The sequence below is a fragment of the Corythoichthys intestinalis genome, chromosome 4, assembly GCF_030265065.1.
Source record: "Corythoichthys intestinalis isolate RoL2023-P3 chromosome 4, ASM3026506v1, whole genome shotgun sequence".
Lineage (NCBI taxonomy): Eukaryota > Metazoa > Chordata > Actinopteri > Syngnathiformes > Syngnathidae > Corythoichthys > Corythoichthys intestinalis.
This window is the reverse complement of record NC_080398.1, coordinates 59,611,820-59,637,900: the sequence shown is the minus strand read 5'-3', so window position 1 is coordinate 59,637,900 and position 26,081 is coordinate 59,611,820. Positions and strand designations below refer to the sequence as shown.

Below are 26,081 nucleotides of genomic sequence, written 5' to 3'. Positions count from 1 at the left end.
TGACGTCAACACTCGAAATTAATAAAAGAATTGTAAATATCTCTAAAAGCAGCACAAACAAAACTTTTACAGCACAAACGATGGACATCATTTTTATATAAATTTGTGTCTGCTTGTCTTGCTTTTGCCAATTTGCAATCGCGCTTTAGGAATTGGGGATCGTGTTGTGGCTGTTTGCATTCGTGCTTTTTTTCTTTTGCAAAGCGTTTGCAATTGGGGTTCGTGCTTTTGCCAATTTGCAGTCGCGCTTTAGGAATTTGGGATCATGTTGTGGCTGATAAACTGCCCATCCTTGTTGTTCGTTTTTACCTCTGTGTTGATCTCTTTACCGACAGTATTAGGCAGTTAACTTAGTTAAAGTTAAATTGAAGTAGCAAATTATCTGCTGGCCTTTAGCTAAATGGCTATGAATACATTGACAATTAAATGTGATTTGAGTGAGAGGCTCTCACTCAAGAGCTTTGTTTAATACTGTGTTGATATGATGTGTTATTTGAACTGTATCAATACTGATGCTATTTATTGCTATTTATATGACGAAAATGGATAGAATCAATCTGTATGAATTAATTGCCTTTGGGATATAACCTGTAACAATTTTGTATGTGTGCTCATCACAATTTCCAGCTGTTTTAGAAGCATTTTGTTACTCAAGTCCCTGTAATTTGTAACAAAATCATAGGCGGAGTTTGACTTTTGGGGCAATGGGGGCACAACATGTTGATGTCCCCAAAACGCAGTGTCAGCAATAATATTACAATAATATTAACTTACAAGGACATTTATAATAAAAGTTGAAAAGGAGCGTTTTTTTGTTTGCCATCATCTTTGAGGGGAATTCTAAATCAGGCTGTTTATGACATTTATAATTTATACCAAGACTGTCATCCACTGAATATGGTACACCCGCCTTTGGTGGCTCTGTTGTGCAATTAGCGTCTTTAGTAGGGCAAATTGAAACTCCGCTCACCATTTTGGTGTTGCGCTCTGGCATTTCATGGTCCACATTTTCAATTGTGTATGTTAATATAATTTAAATTGTGTTCAAATATTGCAATTTAAAACTGCTCATAAAATCCAGACATTTATTTTTAAGTTTTCAAAATGTTTCTTTAGTAGTTTTTGAAAACATAGGTTTGAATTGAACGGTGTATCAACCAATACACATGAAAGTTAGTATACAGTGGGGCAAATAAGTATTTAGTCAACCACTAATTGTTCAAGTTCTCCCACTTGAAAATATTAGAGAGGCCTGTAATTGTCAACATGGGTAAATATCAACCATGAGAGACACAATGTGGAAAAAAAAAAACTGAAAATCATATTGTTTGATTTTTAAAGAATTTATTTGCAAATCATGGTTCATCTCACTACTTGGTTATGTACCTTTTGTTGGCAATAACGGAGGCCAAACGTTTTCTGTAACTCTTCCCAAGCTTTTCACACACTGTTGCTGGTATTTTGGCCCATTCCTCCATGCGGATCTCCTCTAGAGCAGTGATGTTTTCGGGCTGTCGTTGGGCAACACGGACTTTCAGCTCCCTCCACAGATTTTCTGTCGATACATTGCCCTATTCATTCTTTCCTTTACACAGATCAGTCGTCCTGGTCCCTTTGGAGAAAAACAGCCCCAAAGCATGACGTTTCCACCCCCATGCTTCACAGTGGGTATGGTGTTCTTCGGATTCAATTCAGTATTCTTCCTCCTCCAAACACGAGAACCTGTGTTTCTACCAAAAAGTTCTATTTTGGTTTCATCTGACCGTAACACATTCTCCCAGCGCTCTTCTGGATCATCCAAATCCTCTCACGCGAACCGCAGATGGGCCTGGATGTGTACTTTCTTCAGCAGGGGGACACGTCTGGCAGTGCAGGATTTGAGTCCCTGGCGGCGCATTGTGTTACTGATAGTAGCCTTGGTTACTGTGGTCCCAGCTCTCTGTAGGTCATTCACTAGGTCCCCCCGTGTGGTTCTGGGATTTTTGCTCACCGTTCTTGTTATCATTTTGACACCACGGAGTGAGATCTTGCATGGAGCCCCAGATCGAGGAAGATTATCAGTGGTCTTGTATGTCTTCCATTTTCTAATAATTGCTCCCACAGTTGATTTCTTTACACCAAGCATTTTACCTATTGCAGATTGTCTTCCCAGCCTGGTGCAGGTCTACAATTTTGTCTCTGGTGTCCTTTGACAGCTATTTGGTCACAGTGGAGTTTGGAGTGTGACTGACTGAGATTGTGGACAGGTGTCTTTTATACCGATAATGAGTCAAAACAGGTGCCATTAATACAGGTAACGAGTGGAGCCTCGTTAGAAGAAGTTAGACCTCTTTGACATCCAGAAAGCTTGCTTGTTTGTAGATGACCAAATACTTATTTTCCACTCTAATTTGGAAATATATTCTTTAAAAAAAAATTCACATTCTGTCTCTCATGGTTGTGGTTTACCCATGTTGACAATTACAGGCCTCTCTAATATTTTCAAGCAGGAGAACTTGAACAATTGGTTGTTGACTAAACAGTTATTTGCCCCACTGTAAGTCAGTACAGATTTATTTTGCATTAATCATTTAGCTTATCAATTTAGTTCATATTTGTGAGAAATGTTGCCCTGACCTCCGTTCACCCAATCTGTTTGGTCTTATTAATATCCCATCCTCAGCAAAAAGTGTACATGCAGGATGGTTGACTAAATAGTTATTTGCCCCACTGTAAGTCAGTACAGATTTATTTTGCGTTAATCATTTAGCTTATCAATTAGGTTCATATTTGTGAGAAATGTAGCCCTGACCTCCGTTCACCCAATCTGTTTGGTCTTATTAATAGCAAAAAGTGTACATGCAGGTTATGCTGTAATAGTGTCCCTACCTATGTTGAGACTAAACCTATGCCCTTATATCTGTGTATTGCACTGTGACACACGGTAGTAATACTACACCAGTCTATCATGAATTATCTGGGCAGACAGTTAAGGCTTTAATGGTTTGTGGGAAGCACCAGAAGCAACCACTGATGCTGTCACACATCTCTCTTTAAATGTTGACAAATGAAGACAGGCTGACTTTCACAGAGCATTGGACATGCATTCCAGTGACTCGCGGTATGAAATGATCCTATTATTCACTCAAATCATCTTTCCCAATGACAAGCCTCAGTGAAACTAAGTCACCATTTTTGGGTGCGAGAGAGTCTAGTCACTCACAAGCCACAGAGCCAGACAGACTGCAGTGGTATGAAAAAGCTTGCGCACCCCTGACCGCTCCCATTATTTTCATTGGGTGTTTGGATCAGTAACTTCATTTTTGTACTGTGCAAAAAAGCCTTATTTGCGGCAAAACACGCGTGAGGCGACATCGCTCGTTTTCACTGCATTTTCTATAGAACAATGCGACGAGGCGAAAGTTGCCAACCCTCTTGCGGCGAAGCAACACGCAATGTTTGTACACGTGCACATGTGGCCCAGCGACGTGATATAAGAAGATAGGAAATGCTTCTATTTTTAAGAACAGAGCTGGAGTCTGTTGTATGAATAAAAAGCTCTTAACCCCAATGGATTGTTCTCTTTGTATTATCAGTTAAAAGTGCCTGTGACAGCATAAAAAATAAATGGTATGGTCATAACAAAGTCATTCGAAATGGATTTATTCAGTACATGGCAAAATTACTCCATATTGGTCAAAACTTCTTGCACCTCCCGAACAATATTTTATGCCACCAGCATTAGTCCGGCTTTTGTCATGTCCCTGCCCCGGCTTCAGAGAGTGATAACAAACCAGGAGGCGTGACAGCTAGCATGCTGACCCAAACCGAGTCAAAGTCTTATTCTCACCTTTCGAAGCAAAAAATCACACAAAACTAGCCCGGATTATCTCACACGGCGGCGGGGTTGCCGATTGTCTTCACCGATTGACAACTCCCCCGGCGGTGATCAAGTTACAGCTCGTTGTTCCCGTTGCAGGCAGGAGAGCTAGTTTGCCAGGGAAGCAGCTGTAGAATGACCACTGGACAAACTGGCCGACGTCGGGGTAGCATGTAGCTGCCCGAGCCAAACCCGAGGATAGTGCTCTATTGCCGGGCACACGAAGAGAGGAAAGGGAGCTGGAAGTCTGGACAATATTGAGAACGGCACGAGCATAAGCCGAGTATAGCGCTCTCCTATGGGCACGCGAAGAGGTCCGAGGGGTGTGTGCAACAAGCTGCCGGTCGTCGGCCGAGTGGCATTCTCGGTGGACAAGGAGCATTGTCAGCCACAAAATGCAAGCTACCTTCGTATTAAACGTTTGCCATGATCCCAGTATTTTACATAATACAAAACACGATGTTTACTCACTTCTTCGTAAGTCCATTGGTCCCACATTTGTCGGATTTATTTTTGCCAATCTCAGGTTGAACGGGAACTTTTTCAAACCCAAAAAGGCTCACACTGGTGCAGCAACAAAACCCTGCAGCACATGTGGCTGGGGTTATGCGAAAAATAACCAAATTAATCCACAAAATCAGCTGAATCCGCAGTCCATTTGCATGCTGCACGGGATTTAAAAAAATAAGATATATTAACTGTCACTATGACGACCCTGGCCGTTTAACTGTTTTATTTTGAAAAGCCTCCAGTCAGCTGATCGTTGCCTCCGCCAGCTGCCTGCCTCCCCTCCCACCGTGACGTATACTGCTCAACACCGAATGGGTAGAAGTCGTGGCCGCCGCTGATTGGCCATCGAAGGATGCAGCCAACTTCAAAAGTCAACTGCTGTCAACGCTCTGGGAGGTCGCGTTGACAGTATTCGTGCCGTGTTCCTCCTCGCCAGCATTTTGCTCCCCATCCATTCGCTTTCGCATTCGACCGCTTGCTAGTTACACTCCCACTTTTTCGGTGAGGTCTTTTGTGTTTTGCCATTATTGGATCGTTTTTGTTCAACACTGAAACTAAGAGCACCAAAGCAGTAGGGATAAGCTGCCATTTTTGTCCAACCCGTTTTCTCATGTTTTGTTTAGTGTAGGAAGCCAGGGTAGAGGATGTCTTTTTGTTATTTTTTTTTTACGATCTAGGTATGGTTAGTGGGTGGGGTTTAAGTGTTGATTCCTTTTGTTTGTTGTTTTGGCTTGGGCTTACCCTGAAGCCAGCTTCTTCTGTATTTTGTTTCAATTGCTATTCGGCTTGTGTAAATAAATAGATTTGTGTCCACTTTGAAACGTTTGGCTCGTTTTATGTTATGCCCTTAGCGAGCCGTCAGTGGGACGTAACATCAAATTGGGGGCTTGTCCGGGATTTGGAACCGGGACCTCTTTCCACACACATCCAAGCAGTCCATTACATTCAGGACTATAAAATACCGCGTGAAATATGAAATAAATATGCTTTTTGCTGTCATAGGCACTTTAAATTCACTGTCACTTTCAGTTCTAATAAAGAAAAAAAATATGTTTAAATAGAATTTCCGAATACTTTGTCATTATTTTTATTTTACCAAATCGTAAACAATAGGGTGTGTAGGCTATTGACTCATACCTGGCGTTACGATTTGAATCATAATTCACAGGTCACGATTCGTTTCGATCCAGATTAATCCCGATACTACACTTTACTACACACAATCTTTGCGATAATTGTATATAACTTTAGAAAAACAAATCAAAATGGACATAAAACTTAAATCGATTTTGATTTATATGTTTTATACATTTATGATAAAAGTGCATTTAGACCAATTTATTCCTGAACCTCATCCAGCACTCAAGTAAAAATGTTTTTGTTTTATGCTTGAGCAGAGGTTGCGCTAGACTTTTTCGTTGTCTGTCATTTTGACTGACAGGGTCATAAAAATCCAGTCATAATCTATTTTTACCCGTCACTTAAATTTTTAAAATGATGATAATGACATTGTGGTGATCTTTGTTTGGCATAATTCACCTTCCGTACTTGTGTGTCCATTTGGCCAAGCGCCGGCTACGACACAGTCACGTGAAAGAGACACTTAAGAGCCGCGCGTGTTCCGGCTTGAATAGAGAGTTCACAGAGAGCAGCAGAGCTACAGCGGCTGGACACAGCAATTTGAGCTAACAAGACTCTTAACATTGCATACCGCTTCAACATATTCAATAGTATTTAGTTTTCATACATTTTAAATTAATATTCTGTCCGAACAAGCTTAACAGAGAATCCACACCGTGCCATCACACATCAAGCAGATGAATATAACTTTTTCTCCGCAGTGACAAAAACAGCTGACTGTGGCCCCAGTAGGTAGGCTACATATGGAACATTAAAATAACAGTTCACCTGCTGTGGCCTGAACGGAGTCTTACACCTTCCTCCTGGTGTGCATGGACTTGAATTGCGTGCCCGCTTGTGCAGTCCCCGTTTTTTCACCTCTTTTATCAACACCATCGTCGTTTTGGGGCTTTTTGAAGAAACTTCGGACACTCAGTTGCCTTGACATTTTTCAGATTAAGGCCAACGGCGTCATGCATCAAGAGAGACAATAGCTGATTAATATGCTCACTTGCCACCCTGTGGTCTGGGGTGTGAATTGCAACCTGTCAAAATGACAGATGGACTTCAGTTTTTTCCATCACCGTTTTAAAAAATCGGTCAACGACGGAAAATATTCGGTTAACACGACCCCTGTGCTTGAGCAACATACTGCTTTCACAATTTTCTGATCGCAAACCTGCTTCAAAGCAGGATTCTAAATACTGCATGCCTCAGTTTTTTCAGTAAAAGCTCAAATAAGCCAATATATAAGACTTATAAAAGGACTAATCGACCGGAAGTACCCTGTCCGCCATTGCTGAGGTGTGCCACTTGTATCACACAGCACACAATAGCTAATGTTACTGTTTACATTAACGCTGGGCAGCTATAGACCCTACTCATTAACGTCACAGAATGACGTGTCGCTGTATCCGGCCGTCATTGTTTATCCGTATTCTCAATGGTTTCAATTTGTCGTGCAATTTATAGTGCAACTCATGGAAGCTCCGGTGCTTTCAGACGCTGTAAACTGATTGGATGCGTTGCATAAAAGGCGTTATGTGGAAAAGCTTCAGTCTATCCATTCGCCAGATCCATATTTGATGCCTAATCGATATTTTTCGACCCGCTGTCTTCGCCCTCTCTGCCTGACATCTACTACCCTGATATCTACAACTATCTTGTCCACACAAAATCAGCCTATTCTCACGAAAGTTTGAAAAACTTTAAGAGCAGCACTCTAAGCAACATTACCCCGTGTGAGCCTTTACTTCCAATTTTCTAAAATGGCGACAATCAATAAAAAAAAAGTTGACTGCGATGGCCGACGCTTCAAGGATAGGTGGATATTGGACTATTTCTTCAATAAAACACGCAACAACTGTGTCTGCCTCATTTGCAAAGAGACAGTCGCTGTTTTCAAAGAGTTCGATGTGACGCGATAATGATATTACCGAACAAGACACGCTGACATGTACAACATTACAGGGAAGATACGCAGCGAGAAATTATAGCAACTTGAAGCTAGTTTAATTTCACAGCAGCAGTATTTCGCAAGAGCCCGAGTGTCGAAAGAGAACGCCACAAAGACGACTGTTGAAATTATGAATTAAAAAATAATAATAAAGCAAATGTGACACACAGAAGGGCTTGCTAAAATTTGTTTAAAGATATTGTTCTATGTAAATCAGCCAAGGTAGCCCCCCGCATTTTTACCACACCAAATCTGGCCCCCTTTGCAAAAGGTTTGGACACACCTGTTTAACTGTTGATCCGTAGACGAGGCCAGCTTCTTTCACTTGGTACCAGCTAAATATTATTCAAAATGTAATGATGGTGGAAGAAATAAGCATCTTGAATTTGAAACTGTATGTTGTCGGCGATTAGCCTCACAATGATCTTAATTGTGGTTGTCAGCCCCAAACCCTCTAAATATATATTAAATGCATCTTACCAGATATAAAATGACTACTACATAATCTGTGGTAATCGTTTGGAGCCCAGTTTTCTCGTCAAATTGCAGCAGTCCATCTCGCTCTCCTCTCCGGGTCTCTCGGAATACGGTAGAACTTCAAGTCTCTCCGTCTATCTTCTCTGTTATTGCAACCAACCGCCACACACGCCTTCACCATTTTGATTATTAATGTTAACGAGCAGAAAAACACACGAACGTAGCGGTAATGCATCAACACGACGTGTTGACGGACAATATGGCGCGGAGGCGTGGTTGTGACGTCATGTGAGTAGGGTCTATAGACCCTACCCACGTGACGTCACAACTCCACTCTCCTGAATGGTACCGCCCACTTGTCCGTCAAAACATAGTGTTAACCTGTTACGGCTACGTACATTTCTCCTATTTACGGCGTGTTTTTCTGCTCCTTAACATTAATAATCAAAATGGTGAAGGCGTGTGTGGCTGTTGGTTGCACTAACAGAGAAGATGGAAGGAGAGACTTGAAGTTTTACCGTATTCCGAGGGATCCAAAGAGGAGAGCAAAATGGACGGCTGCAATTCGACGTGAAAACTGGGCACCAAAAAATCACCACAGACTATGTAGTAGTCATTTTATATCCGGTAAGATGCATTTAAGATATACTTAGAGGGTTTTGGGCTGACAAATAACCACAATCAAGATCATTGCGAGGCTAATCGCCGACAACATACGACGTAGTACGACAGTTTCAAATTCAAGATGTTTGTGACTTCCCTTTCTTCCACCATCGTTATTTTTTGAATAATATTTAGCTGGTACCAAGTGAAAGAAACTGGCCTCGTCTACGGGGCTGACAAATAACCACAATTAAGATCATTGCGAGGCTAATCGCCGACAACATACGACGTAGTACGACATAGTTTCAAATTCAAGATGTTTGTGACTTCCCTTTCTTCCACCATCGTTATTTTTTGAATAATATTTAGCTGGTACCAAGTGAAAGAAACTGGCCTCGTCTACGGGGCTGACAAATAACCACAATTAAGATCATTGCTAGGCTAATCGCCGACAACATACATGTATGTATGTATGTAGTGAGAGTGCTATCGCTAAACCATATAAACATTAAAAGCCTTAACTCCATTGACAAACGACATGAAATACATTAGACTTGACAGTGGATGTTAGCAATAACAAAAGAATTTGAATTGAAAATTTCCTAACTCACCTTTCCAAGCACAAGATAGATTCCTGCCGAATTTTCGTGGACGAGGACATGTTTCACCCAACCAGCAACGAAGTATTTATAAGCCTCCAAGCTCTTAAAGTGTTTTTCAAATTTTCGTGAGAATAGGCTGATTTTGTGTGGACAAGATCATTGTAAATATCAGCGTAGCAGATGTCAGGCAGACAGGGCGAAGACAGTGGGTCGAAAAACATCGATTTGGGCATCAAATACGGATCTGGCGACTGTATAGAACGAAGCTTTTCCACATAACCCCTTTTATGCAACACATCCAGTGAGTTTACGGCATCAGAAAGCACCGGGTCTTCCATGAAATGCATTTTAAATTCCTCGATCAATTGAAACCAATGCTAATACAGAGACAAAATGACGGACAAGTGGGCGGAACCATACAGCGAGCACGTGGTTTTATGACGTCGGTGGGTAGGGTATAGGTGGTGTGTAAGCACCCCGGTAATGGCAGCAAATCACTAGATGGCGACGTACACAAATCTCTGCTTGGATTAGTTCAATGTGTTACTTCATCAGACCGCAAGGCAATGTTACTGGGGCCTCATTTTTCATTTCGCATACCCTAACAAGAATGGGCAGTTGTGCCCCTGCCTTCATCAGAACATTGACAAAACTTGTAGTCAGAATTATAGTTTAATGTGTAAATGTAACACAAGAAATATTCTAGACAAGGTATATTTTCTTTGATGGCTTCAATTTTAGTTTACATCAATTCCCATGGACATATTTAAGGCATTATTTCAAAGACTTGAGATTGAAAAGAACGCATACACAAATTTTCCTGATAATGGCATAACAAATATATATGTCGTCATTTAAAATTTTATTCACATTTTTACAGCTGCACAGGGCAGCGTATCAACAATTGGAATGTGTGAAATATATTTAAACATGGTCATATTAACAATCCTGGCAACATCAAATATCTTAAATTTGTTTTAAAATATCAAACTGTGTTTGATGAGGGAGCAAATGTGTAGAAAGGTTCGAAACTAAGACTACTGGTACAGATTGTTTTGTTCTCTAGATTTCATCAATGTAATATAAAACCAACGCATCCAAATGCATTTTATTGGCACCCAGCTCTTGACAAGAGTGCTCTAGGATGCCCTGGTCTGTGCTGCCCACTAGTGTTTACAATGCAAATGGCATTCTTTTGAGTAAACTGGCATTCTTTTGAGTAAACAAGAATTAAATCTGTTACAAACTATATATGTAATATTTATAGAATCAATTTTAAACCTATTAGCTATTTTATAATAACTATTACATATACATATGTACATTTATTATTTATGTTGTTACAATGATCTCTACTTCATTTGTGGGTTCCCATCCTTTGAACATTCAAGATTCAATGTTGCCTTCAAAATAATTTCCAAGATGTGATCAGATATAAGATATAAATCAAAACAATGAAAATGTCCATTTTAGGCATCTGTGTTGTGTTCAAATGTCTGAGAAGAACAACCCTGAGCAGGAAAAAAAAAATGGCAGGACACAACAAAGGAGGTTGACATGTGCAGCACTAGCGGATTTGGATGTGTTGGATGGACTGAGGTCTGGATTAGATGTGTTTGGAGCTCTGTGAGGATGCAGGAACTCATAAAAACCCTGGGATGAAATACTGAAGGAGCAGCACGATTCCCACCACAACGAGACCACAGAAAAACAGCACAATCCAGAGGGGAAAAGTTCCTGAAGACAACAAGAAGACGTGTCACTCAAAGTAGGACTACATGGCTGTAACTGATAATAATGCTCATACGTGAAGTTGGCCCCCCCATCAGATGCAAACTTACAGTAGGACGAAAAAGTATCTGAACCTTTTGGAATTTCTCACATTTCTGCATAAAATCACCATCAAATGTAATCTGATCTTTGTCAAAATTACACGGATGAAAAAAACTGCTTTACCAAAACCACCCAAACATTTATAGGTTTGCATATTTTAAGGAGGACAGCATGCAAACAATGACAGAAGCGGAGGAAAAAAATAAGTAAGTGAACCATCACATTTAATATTTTGTGGGCCCCCTTTGGCAGCAATAACTTCAACCAGACGCTTCCTGAAGCTACTGATCAGGCACATCGATCAAGACTAGTCTTGGCCCATTTTTCTCTACAAAACTGCTGTAGTTCAGTCAGATTCCTGGGATGTCTGGCATGAATCGCTGTCTTTAGGTCATGTCACAGCATCTCAATGGGGTTCAAGTCTGGACTTTGACTTGGCCACTCCAGAATGTGCATTTTTTTCTTCTGAAACCATTCTGAAGTTGATTTACTTCTGTGTTTTGGTTCATTGTCTAGTTGCAGCATCCATTCTCTTTTTAGCTTGAACTGTCTGACAGAATGCCTCAGGTTTCCCTGCAAAACATCCTGATAAACTTTTGAATTAATTCTTCCATTAATGATTGCACGTTGTCCAGGCCCTGAGGTAGCAAAACAGCCCCAAATCATGATGCTCCCTCCACCATGCTTCACGGTGGGGATGAGGTGTTGATGTTGGTGAGCTGTTCCATTTTTCCTCCACACACGACATAGTGTGTTACTGCCCAACAATTCAACTTTGGTTTCATCAGTACACAATACATTTTGCCAAAACTTCTGTGGAGTGTCCAAGTGCCTTTTTGCGAACATCAAACGAGCAACAATGGTTATTTTAGACAGCAGTGGCTTCCTCCGTGGAGTCCTCCCATGAACATCATTCTTGGCCATAGTTTTACATATAATTGAAGTGTGCAGAGAGATACTGGACTGTGCCAGTAATTTCTATGTCTTTAGCAGACACGCTAGGGGCCTATTTATTTTTTTTTTTACCTCCCTGAGTATTCTGCGCTGAATTCTTGGCGTCATCTTTAGTGGACGGCCACTCCTTGGGGAAGAGTCCTTGATCGCAGGTCTTCAGACTCTTTTGACCGAGCCATGATGCACATCAGACAATGCTTCTCAACAAGACAATTCTTACCAGGTGTGTAAGGTTATAGTGGGCATGGCAGCTTTAGACGACTCATCGGTAATTGGGCACACATCTGACTTTAATTGCTTGGTAAAAATTGGTTTCAATTGCTCTTTAAGTCTCCCTAAGCAGAAGATGTACTTATTATTTCCCCCTTCTGTCTTTGTTTGCATGCTATCCTCATTAATATATGAAAACCTTTAAACGTTGGTTGGTTTTAGTTAAAGCAGACACTTTTTTTCATCTGTGTGGTTTTGACAAAGATCAGATCACATTTATTGGTTGTTTTATGCAGAAATGTAAGAAATTCCAAAAGGTTCAGATACTTTTTCATACCACTGTATAGAAAAATTAGGTCATTAGTTTGTGCTAGGTTTGTGCTGCTATCGTTTTTTCAGATACAATCAGCCCCCCATTTTTATGAAAAATGGTGTCAATCGTTTGTGCTACGTAGACATGTGCCGGTTACCGGTTTCAGGGTTTACCGTGGTGTGAAAACGTCGCGGATTCAAAACCACTAAAATTTTCCGTCATACCTTAGTACGGTATTCGCTATTTTTCATGTGCCAAAATGCAGCCGAAGTGGCTTGGTGCGGCACCGCTCACCCCTTCCCGTTTGTTGCCGTGAGTGTCACTAAACAGCCAGCAAACCCAAAAAAAAATCCTCCAAACACAAGGCGTACTTTTCTTCAATTTATTGAGCTCTCAAATCGTGGTGAAATATACAAATAAATACACTTAAAACGCTGTACAATTGTATTTTTCCACGTGTGATTAGGTTCAACAGGGTAGCAGTAGCTCCATTAAAAAGTTCGCCAAAAACAAAACGCACATTTTCCTTTCAAATTCAATATACAAACTAACTAAAACTTACAAAGACGAATGTTAGCCTAGGCTAAACTGGGAGAGCAGCTTCTTTTATGTCTCACAGCCGCTGAGTGAGAGAAAAGCTTGAATGCAGGGGGGAAAGAAAAAGAATCGCGTCAAAGATCGCTAATTGAGAGAAGAGGTCTCACTCCTCACTTTTTTTTTTCTTAGATGAAACCTTTCCTCAACAATATTTACATTTTAACTAATTTATAAAACTAACTTATGCATTTTTAACTAACTTATTAACTTATGAATTCTTTGTTCTTTTTAACACAAAGGCATGGCATCATGTAGACTAGAGTTGACACAGTGGCTGAAAATGGCGAAACTTCACTTGAGCTTCCCCCCTCAAAAAAAAGTCATACAGTATATATTTTTAATTTTATTTAGAAGTGTTTTTACTTTTTATAGCAATTATTTTGTTCTTACTCTAATATTGAGCAACTTGAGCTGTGGCTGTGGGTATAGTCTAGGTTCTATTTATTTTAATTTTATATAATATTTGTTATTTTTTGTTAATTTATTTATTTTCACATTATATTCATGTTCCAATTTGCAAATATGTTTAGAAAAAATCCTGTTCAATGGATTTTTTTGGTTTTGTTTTTAAACCCATACATCTCAAAATTTTGGATGGCTATAATTGCAATACCGTGATACCGTGAAACCGCGGTACTTTTGCTCACGGTTATCATACCGTGAAAATCTCATACCGGCACATGCCTAGTGCTACGTTTGTGCTGTAAACATTTTGATTTGTGCTGCTATCGTTTTTGAGACATTGAGATACAGGTAGTCCCCGGGTTACTATGTACTCGACTTGAGCGATTTTGACTTTACGACGCCGGAGCATCATCCGCCATCTTGTCTACAACTGTTTTTTTGTTTTTTTTAAGTCGCATAAACAGTACCTTAATGTACCTAAATAGTATCTTATTTTTTACTTTATTAATATGACGTTTTCTATCCTCACTAAATGTTCAGCTTGACAAACAGCAAGCACAGCAATTGTTCTTTTTGAAGCTCTTCACTTTGACAATTTGTAATCTTCACTTTGACAATTTGTAAAGCTTTAACACAAACATGTTTGCTTATGTTCAAAACAACACACATTTTAACCATAAAACACTTGATACAAAACAGTCAGTGTTGAAACGTCCATCTAGTTTGATCAATATGTAAATTAGTAGATTAAATCAGCCTAATTTGCCTGACCAAAGTCAGCTATCTTAAATGCTATGAATGCTAACGTATTTACATTTCTAATAGTTCCTGCTATGAAATCGCAAATCGCTCACACGTAACTCCACAAACTACAGCTCTAAACTTAATTACAAATGCATGCATAAACATATATTAGCTGAAAAAACTTACAGCCTTATGTGACCCAAACCACAGCACAGCTATCTTTTATCCATGTCAGACGTTTAAGTCTGATCATAGGTCATAAAGGCGACAGTCCAGCCAGACCCAACGCTGCAACCATAGGGCAGTTTATCCATTATTAAAGAAAAAACAATACTTTTGGAGTTTTTGGGTAGTTATTTTGAAATTTTAAATGTTTAAATCCGACTTACGCGGGCATTTAGGTTATGAAAAACCATGTATTTAATGTATCTCTTTCCAATGCTACTAAATCTGAATAAATACATTGAACACCCCAAAAAAACAAAATAAAATTCGGGTTTGGTTTGGTGTGCGCTACTTCGCGGTTTTTCAATTATCGTGGCGGGTTTTGGTCCCCATTAACCGCGAAAAACGAGGGTGGTCACGGTGAGTCATCCAAAGTCTTTCCAAACAGCTATTCAAGTCATCAAGTGAAAGTTTCTTATAAATTTTTTTTTCCAGTATCGCAATGTAATATTGCAATATATCGCAAACCCCCAAAAAATCGCAGCAATAGTTTTTCCAATATCATTCAGGCCTAATTCAAGGTAATTATTATTATTTTTTTATTTTTTTATTTTATTAGAAATTAACTGCTACGGCATTGGCGTCATAGTTTGCAATATTTACATATGCTAAATGCTAACTGCACGTTTTTTTGCTTTTAACCAAGAATCGAGACTGTTTTACGTCCATATCTATAAAGAATTCAGGGATTTAATCATTTATTCACAAGAATTTTCAACGGAAAAAGCTCTTTGTGGTGATAAGGCGGCGCTACAATGGCTTAAAGACTAGCAACAAATTCAACATATTTACATCGAATAAATGCTAACTGCTCGGTTCTTTGCTCTATTAACAAATAATCAAGACTGTTTTACGTCTATATCTAAAAAGAATTCAAGACTTACAGTGGGGAGAACAAGTATTTGATACACTGCCAATGGGTTCCCATTGGCAGTGTATCAAATACTTGTTCTCCCCACTGTAAGCATTTCTTCACAAGAATTTTCAACGTAAAAAGCTCTGTCTGTGTTTTCCACTCGGTCAGCTTTGATGGAGATAGGCCCGCTATTAAGCGGCCCCGCGCCCCTTCAATATCATTATGAAGTCTATGCCCAGCATAGGACCGGAACTCATTCGTAAACCGGGGACTACTTATATTAATTTCGAGTGATGATGTCACGCGGCCCCCCCCCCTTATAATGCAAAATGGAAGCAAAATGGTGTCAATCGTTTGTGCTACGTTTGTGCTCTAAAAATGTTAGTTTCATTTAATAGATATTGAGATATTAATTTCGAGTGATGACATAACTCGCAGCTTTTCTGTATCCAACTCCCGCGGCTGACGGAGCAGACCAACTCCCTCAATAACAGAGGAATGTCCCAACTACTAGTGCAGGGGACAGGGGTCAGCAACCCGCGGACCCTCTGATTTGGCTCAGTTTCATGTTGAGTAAATGAATATTTGATTAAAATTAGGGCTGTCAAACAATTAAAATTTTTAATCGAGTTAATCACAGCTTAAAAATTAATTAATTGTAATTAATCGCAATTCAAACCATCTCTAAAATATGCCATAGTTTTCTGTAAATTATTGTTGGAATGGAAAGATAAAGACATAAGACGGATATATACATTCAACATACTGTACATAAGTACTGTATTTGTTTATTATAACAATAAATCAACAAGATGGCATTAACATTATTAACATTCTTTCTGTTCAAGGGATCCACAAGAAAGACTTGTAGTTCTTAAAAGATAAATGTTAGTACAAGTTATACTAATTATATATATATATATATATATATATATATATATATATATTATTATTATTATATTAAAACCCCTCTTAATATTTTCGTTTTAATAAAATTTGTAAAATTTCCTATCAAAAAATAAACTAGATACACTAAATACACCACAAGGTGACAATGGCGAGTTGTAAATTAAATTAGAAAGCAAGCCAAATAGTGTGTTTTGTCCTTTGACTGACGCCGTAGTCAGTCTGTTTACTGGTCCATCCATTGTAATTCACGTCATTTGACTGCTAGCTTCACAACCTACTTGACCTCTGATAGTTTGTATATTGTGAATAAATATTGCCATCTAATGTATTTGTTGAACTAAACGAAATGTTTTAATAGAGTTTGACCAAAGTCTTGAGTAATTTTTATGTGTATGTTGCACAGCTATTTTGATTGGGAATGCCAGTTCTCTTTGCACTATTGTTTAACTGTGTGAGAATAGGGCCTCATTAATACAGATTGAAGCGCTTTTCTTTTTGTGCACATTATTTTTTTTGAGAGTTTTTGTTATGCTTTCACTAAATGATACTTATATTTGTTGTGAAGGAGTTGCTGAAGCTTATGCCAATAAACGGCGCGGTCCACTCGCCTTTTGTAATATTCGGATATAGAATTATCTGAAGCACCTTGAAGTACACGCGGCGCCAACATGTTGTTTACCCACATGATGCAGGAGTGAGTTGGAGTTACGGCCTGCTGAGAGCCGTAAGCTGTGTTAATGTTAATAATGCTGAATGTGCTAATAAAGAAAGTGTCAGCACATCGCGTGTGGGATACCTTTGTTAAGAAAAAGCACAAAACAAGACACCTTTCTCTGCCTCTAAGCTCTCAAGTGCGTCATTGTAATCTGTTTGAGGCAATGCATGAGGGGGTCATTCCGCACACGCGTTAAATGTGTTAAATATTTTAACATGATTAATTTTAAAAAATTAATTAGCACCCATTAAAGCGTTAAATTTGACAGCCCTAATTAAAATGTATAAAGTTTAACTTCCTTTTAGTAGGCAGATCTGGCCAGGATCACCATTTTGTGTGTTTGTTAACAGAACACTAGTCGTGAATTCCCCATCTATCATATTTTCTGGACTAATAAGTCACACTTTTTTTCATAGTTTGACTGGGCCTGCGACTTATGCTCAGGTGTGACTTATATGTTAATACTTATACTGGAGGCGTGGCCTCTACTTTGAGTTGGTGCAGTTGTTTAAAAGTGATACTGAAGATGATGAATGATTTGGTAGTAGAGCTGGGAATCTTTGGGCACCTAACGATTCGATTACGATTCAAATGGTCCGATTCGATTCTAAAACGATTATTGATGCACCCCCCCCCCTTTTTTTTTTTTTTTTTTTTTTTTTTAAATATTTTGTACATTTGTTCCAAAATTGTTCAAAAATACTCCCAGGCTAAACCAAACTACTATTTCAGTATCAAGTTAACATATAGCAGTAAACAAATATACAAAAATAACAGTAAATAAAAAACTCCAGTCCCCATTCTGTATCAGCAGCTTTAAACTACATTCAATTAATTTAATGTTGTGAATCAACCGTTAAAGTTGTTAAAATTGCTCCCGTTAATCCATAATTTCCCTTTTGTCAACTTTCGACATGTGAAAGTTTTAAAACTATTTTAAAGATAGATTCAAGTCAATATTTTACCGATTTAGGAGTATTTTAGATAAAAAGTTAATTAGGTTTGCTTGGAAGGTTCGCTACAACAGCCTTGCAGAGAAGTGTACTGCTTTAAGATGGCGGCCGTTTACTACGTCTGCATATAGCTTTTTGTAGATGTGCTGCAAACGCTACCGCTACCGATGTGCATCTAGTCTTATATAAAAGATATCTACCGTAACATTATGTGGATGACGTACTTTTGTAGCAGCTTCAGGTATGTTGTTGTGTTTTTTTATCTCGTGGCATGAGTTGAGCTAGAGCCGTGAGTTGAGCATTGGCATTACCCGAGGGGCCGGGTAATGAGAAGCATGATGTTTAGCTACTCTCGCTCCGTTGCTCATTGACCGCGCGGCGCGCTGAGTGTGTTGTACTTCCGCTTTACTTGGCATATTTCAATAATCGGAATTTGGATGTTTGTGAATCGTTCTCGAATCTTCCACGGCCGAATCGCGAATAATCTAAGAATCGGAAATTTTGCACACCTCTATTTGGTAGTGATTTGAAGTGAAATCGAGAGTTTGTTTTGTTTATTATTTATGTAAAATATGAACCACAGAATATGACCCAATCATTTTAAATGTCAATATAAGCGAGTGGCTCCCAGTAATGATTTTTCTGCGGAAACTGGGTTGAAATGAGCATTGAAGGTTTCAGGACCCTGAACTAGCGCAAACGTAGCGCAAACGTAGCACAAACAAATGACAACCCTTCAGGTCCATTTTGCAGTAAATGGGGGGCTTGAGATATTAATTTCGAGCGATGACGTGACTTGCCCCCTTGAAATGCTAAGTGCACTCGAAGGGATGCCATTTGTTTGTGCTACATTTGTAGTTGTTGGGACACCCCTCTGTTATTGAGAAAATTGGTACGCTCCGTCAGCTGCGACGGAGGGGCTGTGATTGACGTCATCACTCGAAATTAAGATCTCAATATCCATAAAATGATCGCAGCATGGGGGCGAACTTCATGGAGGTTAATAATGCAGGACTTACTTCGGTTGTGGACGGCATGTAGCTGACAGCGGCTGTCTACTGCTACACTAATCATGGCCGTTTCATTGTTTCCTTTGATACTTTGGCCTTTAAACGTGTCAGGGAGGAAGGCCAGGTCTGTCACAACAATGGCATGGGACTCCTTCACGTAATACAACCTCTGGAGACACGCACATGCACAGATAGAGAGGGAGAAAAATATTAAAAGATTGGAGGACAGTTCTATTCATTTAAGTTCTGTTTGTTACACTACCTGCAGGGAGAAAGCAATGTAGATAGCAACTGATCCTGTTATAGTTCCCAGTCCAAGAAATGTTCCAGAATCACTGTTAAAGGCAAATAAGTCATGCTTACAAACATTATATCGTATTAAAATTTGCAAAAATAAAGGGACAGGGAAAAAAAATCAAGGTATCTTTTTTTACAAAAAAGTGCCAGTTAACTACAAGTTAACAGTGAAAAAATGCCATTAACTGCGATTTAAAGTTTCAATCGCAGTTAATAGAGGCAAACTGCATCAGCGTTTTTGTGTGCTGTGATGTATGGGGTATCTGCAAAAAATAATCTAACTGCTGTTTTTCACGGTATACCCTAATCATATGTAAAACACACGGCAGCTCTGGATGCTAACTATCGCCATCATAATATTGGAATAAGTTGGCTCACACAATAGTTTACCATGAAGATCTGCAAACATTTTTTGACATCACTCTCCTGCTCCGTCACTAGAGCAGGAGAGTGCTATCACTTGCGAACTTGACACATGAATGCTACTTGTCTCATTCAGTCTTTCCTGTTAATTTTGCTTTTGCTGTTCGTTTTGTGAAATATCCAGAGGGCTGTCCTACTCATTAATATTCCGCTCAGGTTCAAATTGGAAGGGCAGAACTGACGACATGTTTATGTAGTTAAAGAGTGACACTGTGGAAGTCAGGCAGCATACCCATGTGACGTTATCGCCCTATGTCGTCAACAACAATGGCGACCTACTAGTTAAATAATTTTAAAATTTTATTAAAACGAAAACATTAAGAGGGGTTTTAATATCAAATTAGTATAACTCATACTAACATTTCTCTTTTAAGAATTAAATGTCTTTCTATCTGTGGTACCCTTTAACAACTCTTCATTGGCAACATGTCATTTGTCACTTGGTCAAAGCAGTCTTCAGGAAAATGTTTTGATCAAAACAACAGAACAACAGTCGGTAAGGCTGGCCCACTCTATTCTATATCTACACTACCATTCAAAACTTTTGGGTCACTTATAAATTACAGTTTCTCCTTTTTGAAAGAAAAGCCGTTTTTTTTTCAATGAAGATAACATTAAACTAATCGTGAGGAATAAGCGGCATGGAAAATGAATGAATGAATAATCAGAAAAACACTATACATTATTAATGTGGTAAATGACTATTCTAGCTGGAAATATTTCGGTTTTAATGCAATATCTACGTAGTTTTGTAAAGAGGTGCATTTACAGCAAACATCACTCCAGTGTTCTAATGGTTCATTGTGCTTGCTAGTTGCCTTAGAGGGATAATAGATGATTCGAAAACCTTGTGCAATTATGTTGGCACAGCTCAAAAGACTTTAGGTGGTTAGAGAAGCTATAAAACTGATCTTCCTTTGAGCTAGTTGGGTATCTGGAGCATCACCTTTGTGGGTTTGATTAAACTCTCAAAATGGCCAGAAAAAGACAACTTTCACATGAAACTTCTGTTCTCAGAAATGAAGGCTAGTCCATGAGAGAAATCGCCAAGAAATTAAAGATTTCCTATAACGCTGTGTACCACTCCCTTCAGAGAGCAGCACAAACAAGATCTAACCAGAGTAGAAAGAGAAGCGGGAGGCCCCGCTGCACAACCAAGCAAGAAGACGTAAGAGTCTCTGGTTTGAGAAATAGATGCCTAGCAGGTCCTCAGCTAGCAGCTTCATTAAATAGTACCCGTAAAAGGCCAGTGTTGATGTCGACAGTGAATAGACGACTCCAGGATGCTGGCTTTCAGGGCAGCGTAGCACAAAAAAAAAAAAGCCATATCTGAGACAGGCTGATAAAAGGAAACGATTAATAAGGGCAAAAGAACAGACATTGGAAGAGGAAGATTAGAAAAAAGTGTTATAGACCGACAAATCATAGTTTGAGGTGTTTGGACATTGGATCAAAGAGAAAAACATTTGGAGGGGCAGAACAACTGAAAAGATGCTGGAAGAGTGCCAGATGTCATCTGTCAACCATGGTGAAGGTAACGTGATGGTCTGGGGTTGCTTTGGTGCTGGTAAAGTGGGAGATTTTTACAAGGTCAACGGGATTTTAAATAAGGAAGGCTATCACTCCATTTTGCAACGCTATGCCTACCCTGTGGACAACGCTCGATTGGAGTCAATTTAATCCTACAACATGACAATAACCCAAAGCTCACCTCCAAATTATACAACAACTATTTAGGAAAGAAGCAGGCAGCTGGTATTCTATCTGTAATGGAGTGGCCAACACAGTCAACAGATCTCAAACCCATTGAGCTGTTGTGGGAGCAGCTTGACCGTATGGTACGCAAGAAGTGCCGTCAAGCCAATCCAACTTGTGGGAGGTGCTTCTGGAAGTGTGGAGTGAAGTTTCTCCAGATTACCTCAACAAATTAACAGCTAGTATGTCATTGGTCTGCAAAGCTGCAATTGTTGCAAAGGGAGTATTCTTTGAAAAAAGCAAAGTTTGAAGGAGAAAATTATTTCAAATAAAAATCCTTATTTCTAACCTTGTCAGTGTCTTGACTATATTTTCTATTCATTTTGCAACTCATTTAGAACTACAAGTGTGACTTTTGAAGGAAAACATAAAATTGTTTGGGCGACCCCAAACTTTTGAATGGTAGTATACTCAGCTCATTGCTTGGTCAAATTGGGAAAAAAATAGAGGCTTATATCGGCAGTGTCGGGTGTTGGAGCAATTTCCTACACAACACGAATTAACCATTCTTTCATACACAACACATATTCTTGGGAGAAAAACAACTACAACGCTGGCTGCCACGGCGATGAAACTTAACGGATTAAAAAAAAAAAAAGCCTGCCTTTGATTGCATCTCTTCTGATTACTGACGCTGGCTTATTGGCCAACAGCAAAATGGGATTAAAACAAAAGCACTATGGGTTGTGGCTCACTGAAATACAGTACAACCTATCAAATTCAATAAAGGGCCTCCTGACGTGATAGGGTGACCTTAAATACACTTAAATCTTTTTTTACCCCATTCCGATCTTCTGAAAATGACATGATCGGGCCAGATTTCCGATCACGTGATTGGATCGGGGACATCCCTAATTTGAACCTTACCTTACAGCAAGGCTTGAGATGACCTCTCCCCCACATGGAGCAGTCAACATCGGGAGGAAGCTTTTGCCTTCCCACTTGGTGAGGTAACAAGGGGGAGGTTTTCGCTCTCTTTTGTGGGGGATCTGAACCGTGTACAGCCTTAGTCCATCCTTTTGGTCTTCAACCTTTCCAAACCTGAAATACATGACCCGATCATGTTACCACATTGCCGGAAAGAAGAAGAATACAGACAATGCAACTCTTCATTTTATTACCTGCAAGCCATATAGCGATATGTCTTTTCAGCTACCTGAATTGTCTCATGCCATTTAAGACCCATAACTTGTTGGTTGTTGCGCCACACACTGCAAGCGAAGTCCCTGCCAACAGTTACCAGGTGCTACATGGAAACAACAGACATAAAGGAGTAAATATCGTCAAGGTCAAATTTGTACAGGAACAAAAAGAAGTAATAGTGCGCAACCTTGTTTCCTGGGCTGAGATCCAAGTCTTCTATCTCTCCTTCATGCGCTTTGAAGTCAAACTTTTTCTTTAGTGATGGAAACTGAAAGAAAAAAATCATTGGCTTGTACATTGCAACTGACAACCTTTAACACTCAAAGGGCCATTTTGACCCAATTTCCACAGAAAAGACAACACTGGGAGCCGCACGCACATTTTGACATTTGAAATAATTGCGTCAGATTGACTATGAATTAATGCTGCAACGGTTAATCGATTAACTCAAGTAATTCGATTAAAAAAGCTTTGAATTAAATTTTGCTGCTTGAATGATTAATTTGATTTGGCGTTGTAACGGTTAGTTTTGAAAGTGTTTGCATTTAGTTTTATTGATTTGGGTGGATAAGCTGCCCTCGAGTGGCAACAGTGAATATGAAATAACTCATCTAACATGGCTGGATCCAGCTGCTCCCTGTTAAGACGAACATAAGGTAAGTTTTAGTTTGTGATTGTTTATGGATTCTTAATTTAGTTTACGGATGTATTTAGCACTTTTCCGCGGGACTGTGTTTGAACGATTTGTTTAGAGCATTGTAAAAAAAAAAATTTTTTAGCGTTTATAGCATTTAAGCTAGCGAACATTTGCTATTCAAGTTAGCCAATTATTCTTTTGTTCTAATTCTATCCTCATTTATTAATTATTTTTAAGACCGTCTAAGGCAAAGCACAGGTATTTTAATTTATTTTCAAATGTATTCATTGCTCTTGTGAAATAAATGTGCAATTCTGCATGGTTTGAAAAAACACTGAAATTGTATTGTTTTCACATTGAATGCTTTTGAAAGTGCAATCTTAGTAAGCCTTTGTTTTACATGTCCCAAAATTTATTCTGCAACGCATTAAATGTTCCTTATCTGATTACTTATTCGAACGAATTGATAGATGAATCGATTACTTAACTAATCAATAGCTGCACACCTATCAACTTATATTCTGCAGTTTATATATGACTTGACGAAGTTGTGTAACCTCTTTTAGTCAGCAAAATAAGAGCTAACTTTTTACACACATTTATTCACAGAACACTCACGCAGCTCATGAATTCACTAAGTAAAGTCATGGTTGCCACTCAGAAGGCCTTTGCACCCGTGAATGGGGCAAAGATTTGTGGGTGCACCTTCCAAGTGGCAACTGTCACTTTACATATATGAATTAATGACCCACCCTTGTGGGTACACCTTCTGAATGGCAACTGTCACATAGTTGGTGGATTCATTACCTGCGAGAGTGCTATGTTAACAAACACACGAATCAAAGAGCCTTGGTTTATTTATTATAAAACTGAACCGCATCAGTTGTACTCTGAACAACATTTTTATTTTATACATTTTATAATTGGATTATTGTTTAATATATATTCATTCATTTTCTACATCACTTATGCTCTGTACCGCTTATCTTCACAGGGATCGCGTGGGTGAGGTGCTCTATCCTAGCTAACTATGAGCAGAAGGTGGTGTACACCGTCAACTGCTTGCCAGCTAATCACAGGACACAATGAGACAAACAATGCAATCTATGTTTGTCTAAAAAAATATACAATATATTTTCATAAGTTTTGTTATAAACCATTTTTTAAAAATTATTATTTTCAGTTTGCAAGACAACTTTTTGCAAGCCTCCATTAAAGGTGCTAAATTGAGTGTCAAGTTTTTTACTCGATACTGCCACCTCTGGCTCAAACGTAACTGTAGCCTGCGTTAATTTCGTGCATTGCGCGCATGCTTGTACAAACACAAACATAAACCCAACGAGCTTTTGGCCCATCCAATCAGCACAAGAAACATAAAAACAGCAAATGTGATTGTTTACTGTTAGTAGCAAGTCTTAAGTGAGTTAGAAAGGTGTTTTTGCCACATGGAGACTAAGCGGAGGCTCGGCCACAGCGGAGGTGTGCATAGGCACGTGTTCGTCCTGAACCCTCTCTATTGAGGGGAAGAAAAAGGGCTCTTTGTAATCATCAGGTCATTGGTGGGGCATGTATGGAGTTAAAAAAAGTATTTAAATCAACATAAAAAAATTCGTATAGTATCTTTAATACTTACAGTGCCTTGCAAAAGTATTCGGCCCCCTTGAACCTTGCAACCTTTCGCCACATTTCAGGCTTCAAACATAAAGATATAAAATTTTAATTTTTTGTCAAGAATCAACAACAAGTGGGACACAATCGTGAAGTGGAACAAAATTGATTGGATAATTTAAACTTTTTTAACAAATAAAAAACTGAAAAGTGGGGCGTGCAATATTATTCGGCCCCCTTGCATTAATACTTTGTAGCGCCACCTTTTGCTCCAATTACAGCTGCAAGTCGCTTGGGGTATGTTTCTATCAGTTTTGCGTCTCGAGAGACTGACATTCTTGCCCATTCTTCCTTGCAAAACAGCTCGAGCTCAGTGAGGTTGGATGGAGAGTGTTTGTGAACAGCAGTCTTCAGCTCTTTCCACAGATTCTTGATTGGATTCAGGTCTGGACTTTGACTTGGCCATTCTAACACCTGGATACGTTTATTTTTTAACCATTCCATTGTAGATTTGGCTTTGTGTTTTGGATCATTGTCCTGTTGGAAGATAAATCTCCGTCCCAGTCTCAGGTCTTGTGCAGATACCGACAGGTTTTCTTCCAGAATGTTCCTGTATTTGGCTGCATCCATCTTCCTGTCAATTTTAACCATCTTCCCTGTCCCTGCTGAAGAAAAGCAGGCCCAAACCATGATGCTGCCACCACCATGTTTGACAGTGGGGATGGTGTGTTCAGGGTGATGAGCTGTGTTGCTTTTACGCCAAACATATCGTTTTGCATTGTGGCCAAAAAGTTCAATTTTGGTTTCATCTGACCAGAGCACCTTCTTCCACATGTTTGGTGTGTCTCCCAGGTGGCTTGTGGCAAACTTTAAACGAGAGTTTTTATGGATATCTTTGAGAAATGGCTTTCTTCTTGCCACTCACCATAAAGGCCAGATTTGTGCAGTGTACGACTGATTGTTGTCCTATGGACAGACTCTCCCACCTCAGCTGTAGATCTCTGCAGTTCATCCAGAGTGATCATGGGCCTCTTGGCTGCATCTCTGATCAGTTTTCTCCTTGTTTGAGAAGAAAGTTTGGAAGGATGCCCGGGTCTTGGTAGATTTGCAGTGGACTGATGCTCCTTCCATTTCAATATGATGGCTTGCACAGTGCTCCTTGAGATGTTTAAAGCTTGGGAAATCTTTTTGTATCCAAATCCGGCTTTAAACTTCTCCACAACAGTATCTCGGACCTGCCTGGTGTGTTCCTTGGTTTTCATAATGCTCTCTGCACTTTAAACAGAACCCTGAGACTATCACAGAGCAGGTGCATTTATACGGAGACTTGATTACACACAGTTGGATTCTATTTATCATCATCGGTC

At 39.3% G+C, this 26,081-nt stretch overlaps 1 protein-coding gene across 1 annotated transcript in view; it reads right to left on the bottom strand.

Moving 5' to 3' along the window:
• Positions 1 to 9,153: 9,153 nt before the first annotated feature.
• The window catches only part of preb (prolactin regulatory element binding), a 25,381-nt gene continuing 8,453 nt past the window's right edge, over positions 9,154 to 26,081 (bottom strand). Inside the window, exons 4-9 of the mRNA XM_057835311.1 lie at positions 22,657 to 22,772; positions 22,448 to 22,572; positions 22,194 to 22,367; positions 19,114 to 19,186; positions 18,861 to 19,020; positions 9,154 to 10,864 (exon numbers count right to left, since the gene is read on the bottom strand). Of these exons, the coding sequence (XP_057691294.1) occupies positions 10,770 to 10,864; positions 18,861 to 19,020; positions 19,114 to 19,186; positions 22,194 to 22,367; positions 22,448 to 22,572; positions 22,657 to 22,772 (743 nt within the window). The 3' untranslated portion in view covers positions 9,154 to 10,769. The remainder of the gene's footprint in view (positions 10,865 to 18,860; positions 19,021 to 19,113; positions 19,187 to 22,193; positions 22,368 to 22,447; positions 22,573 to 22,656; positions 22,773 to 26,081) is intronic.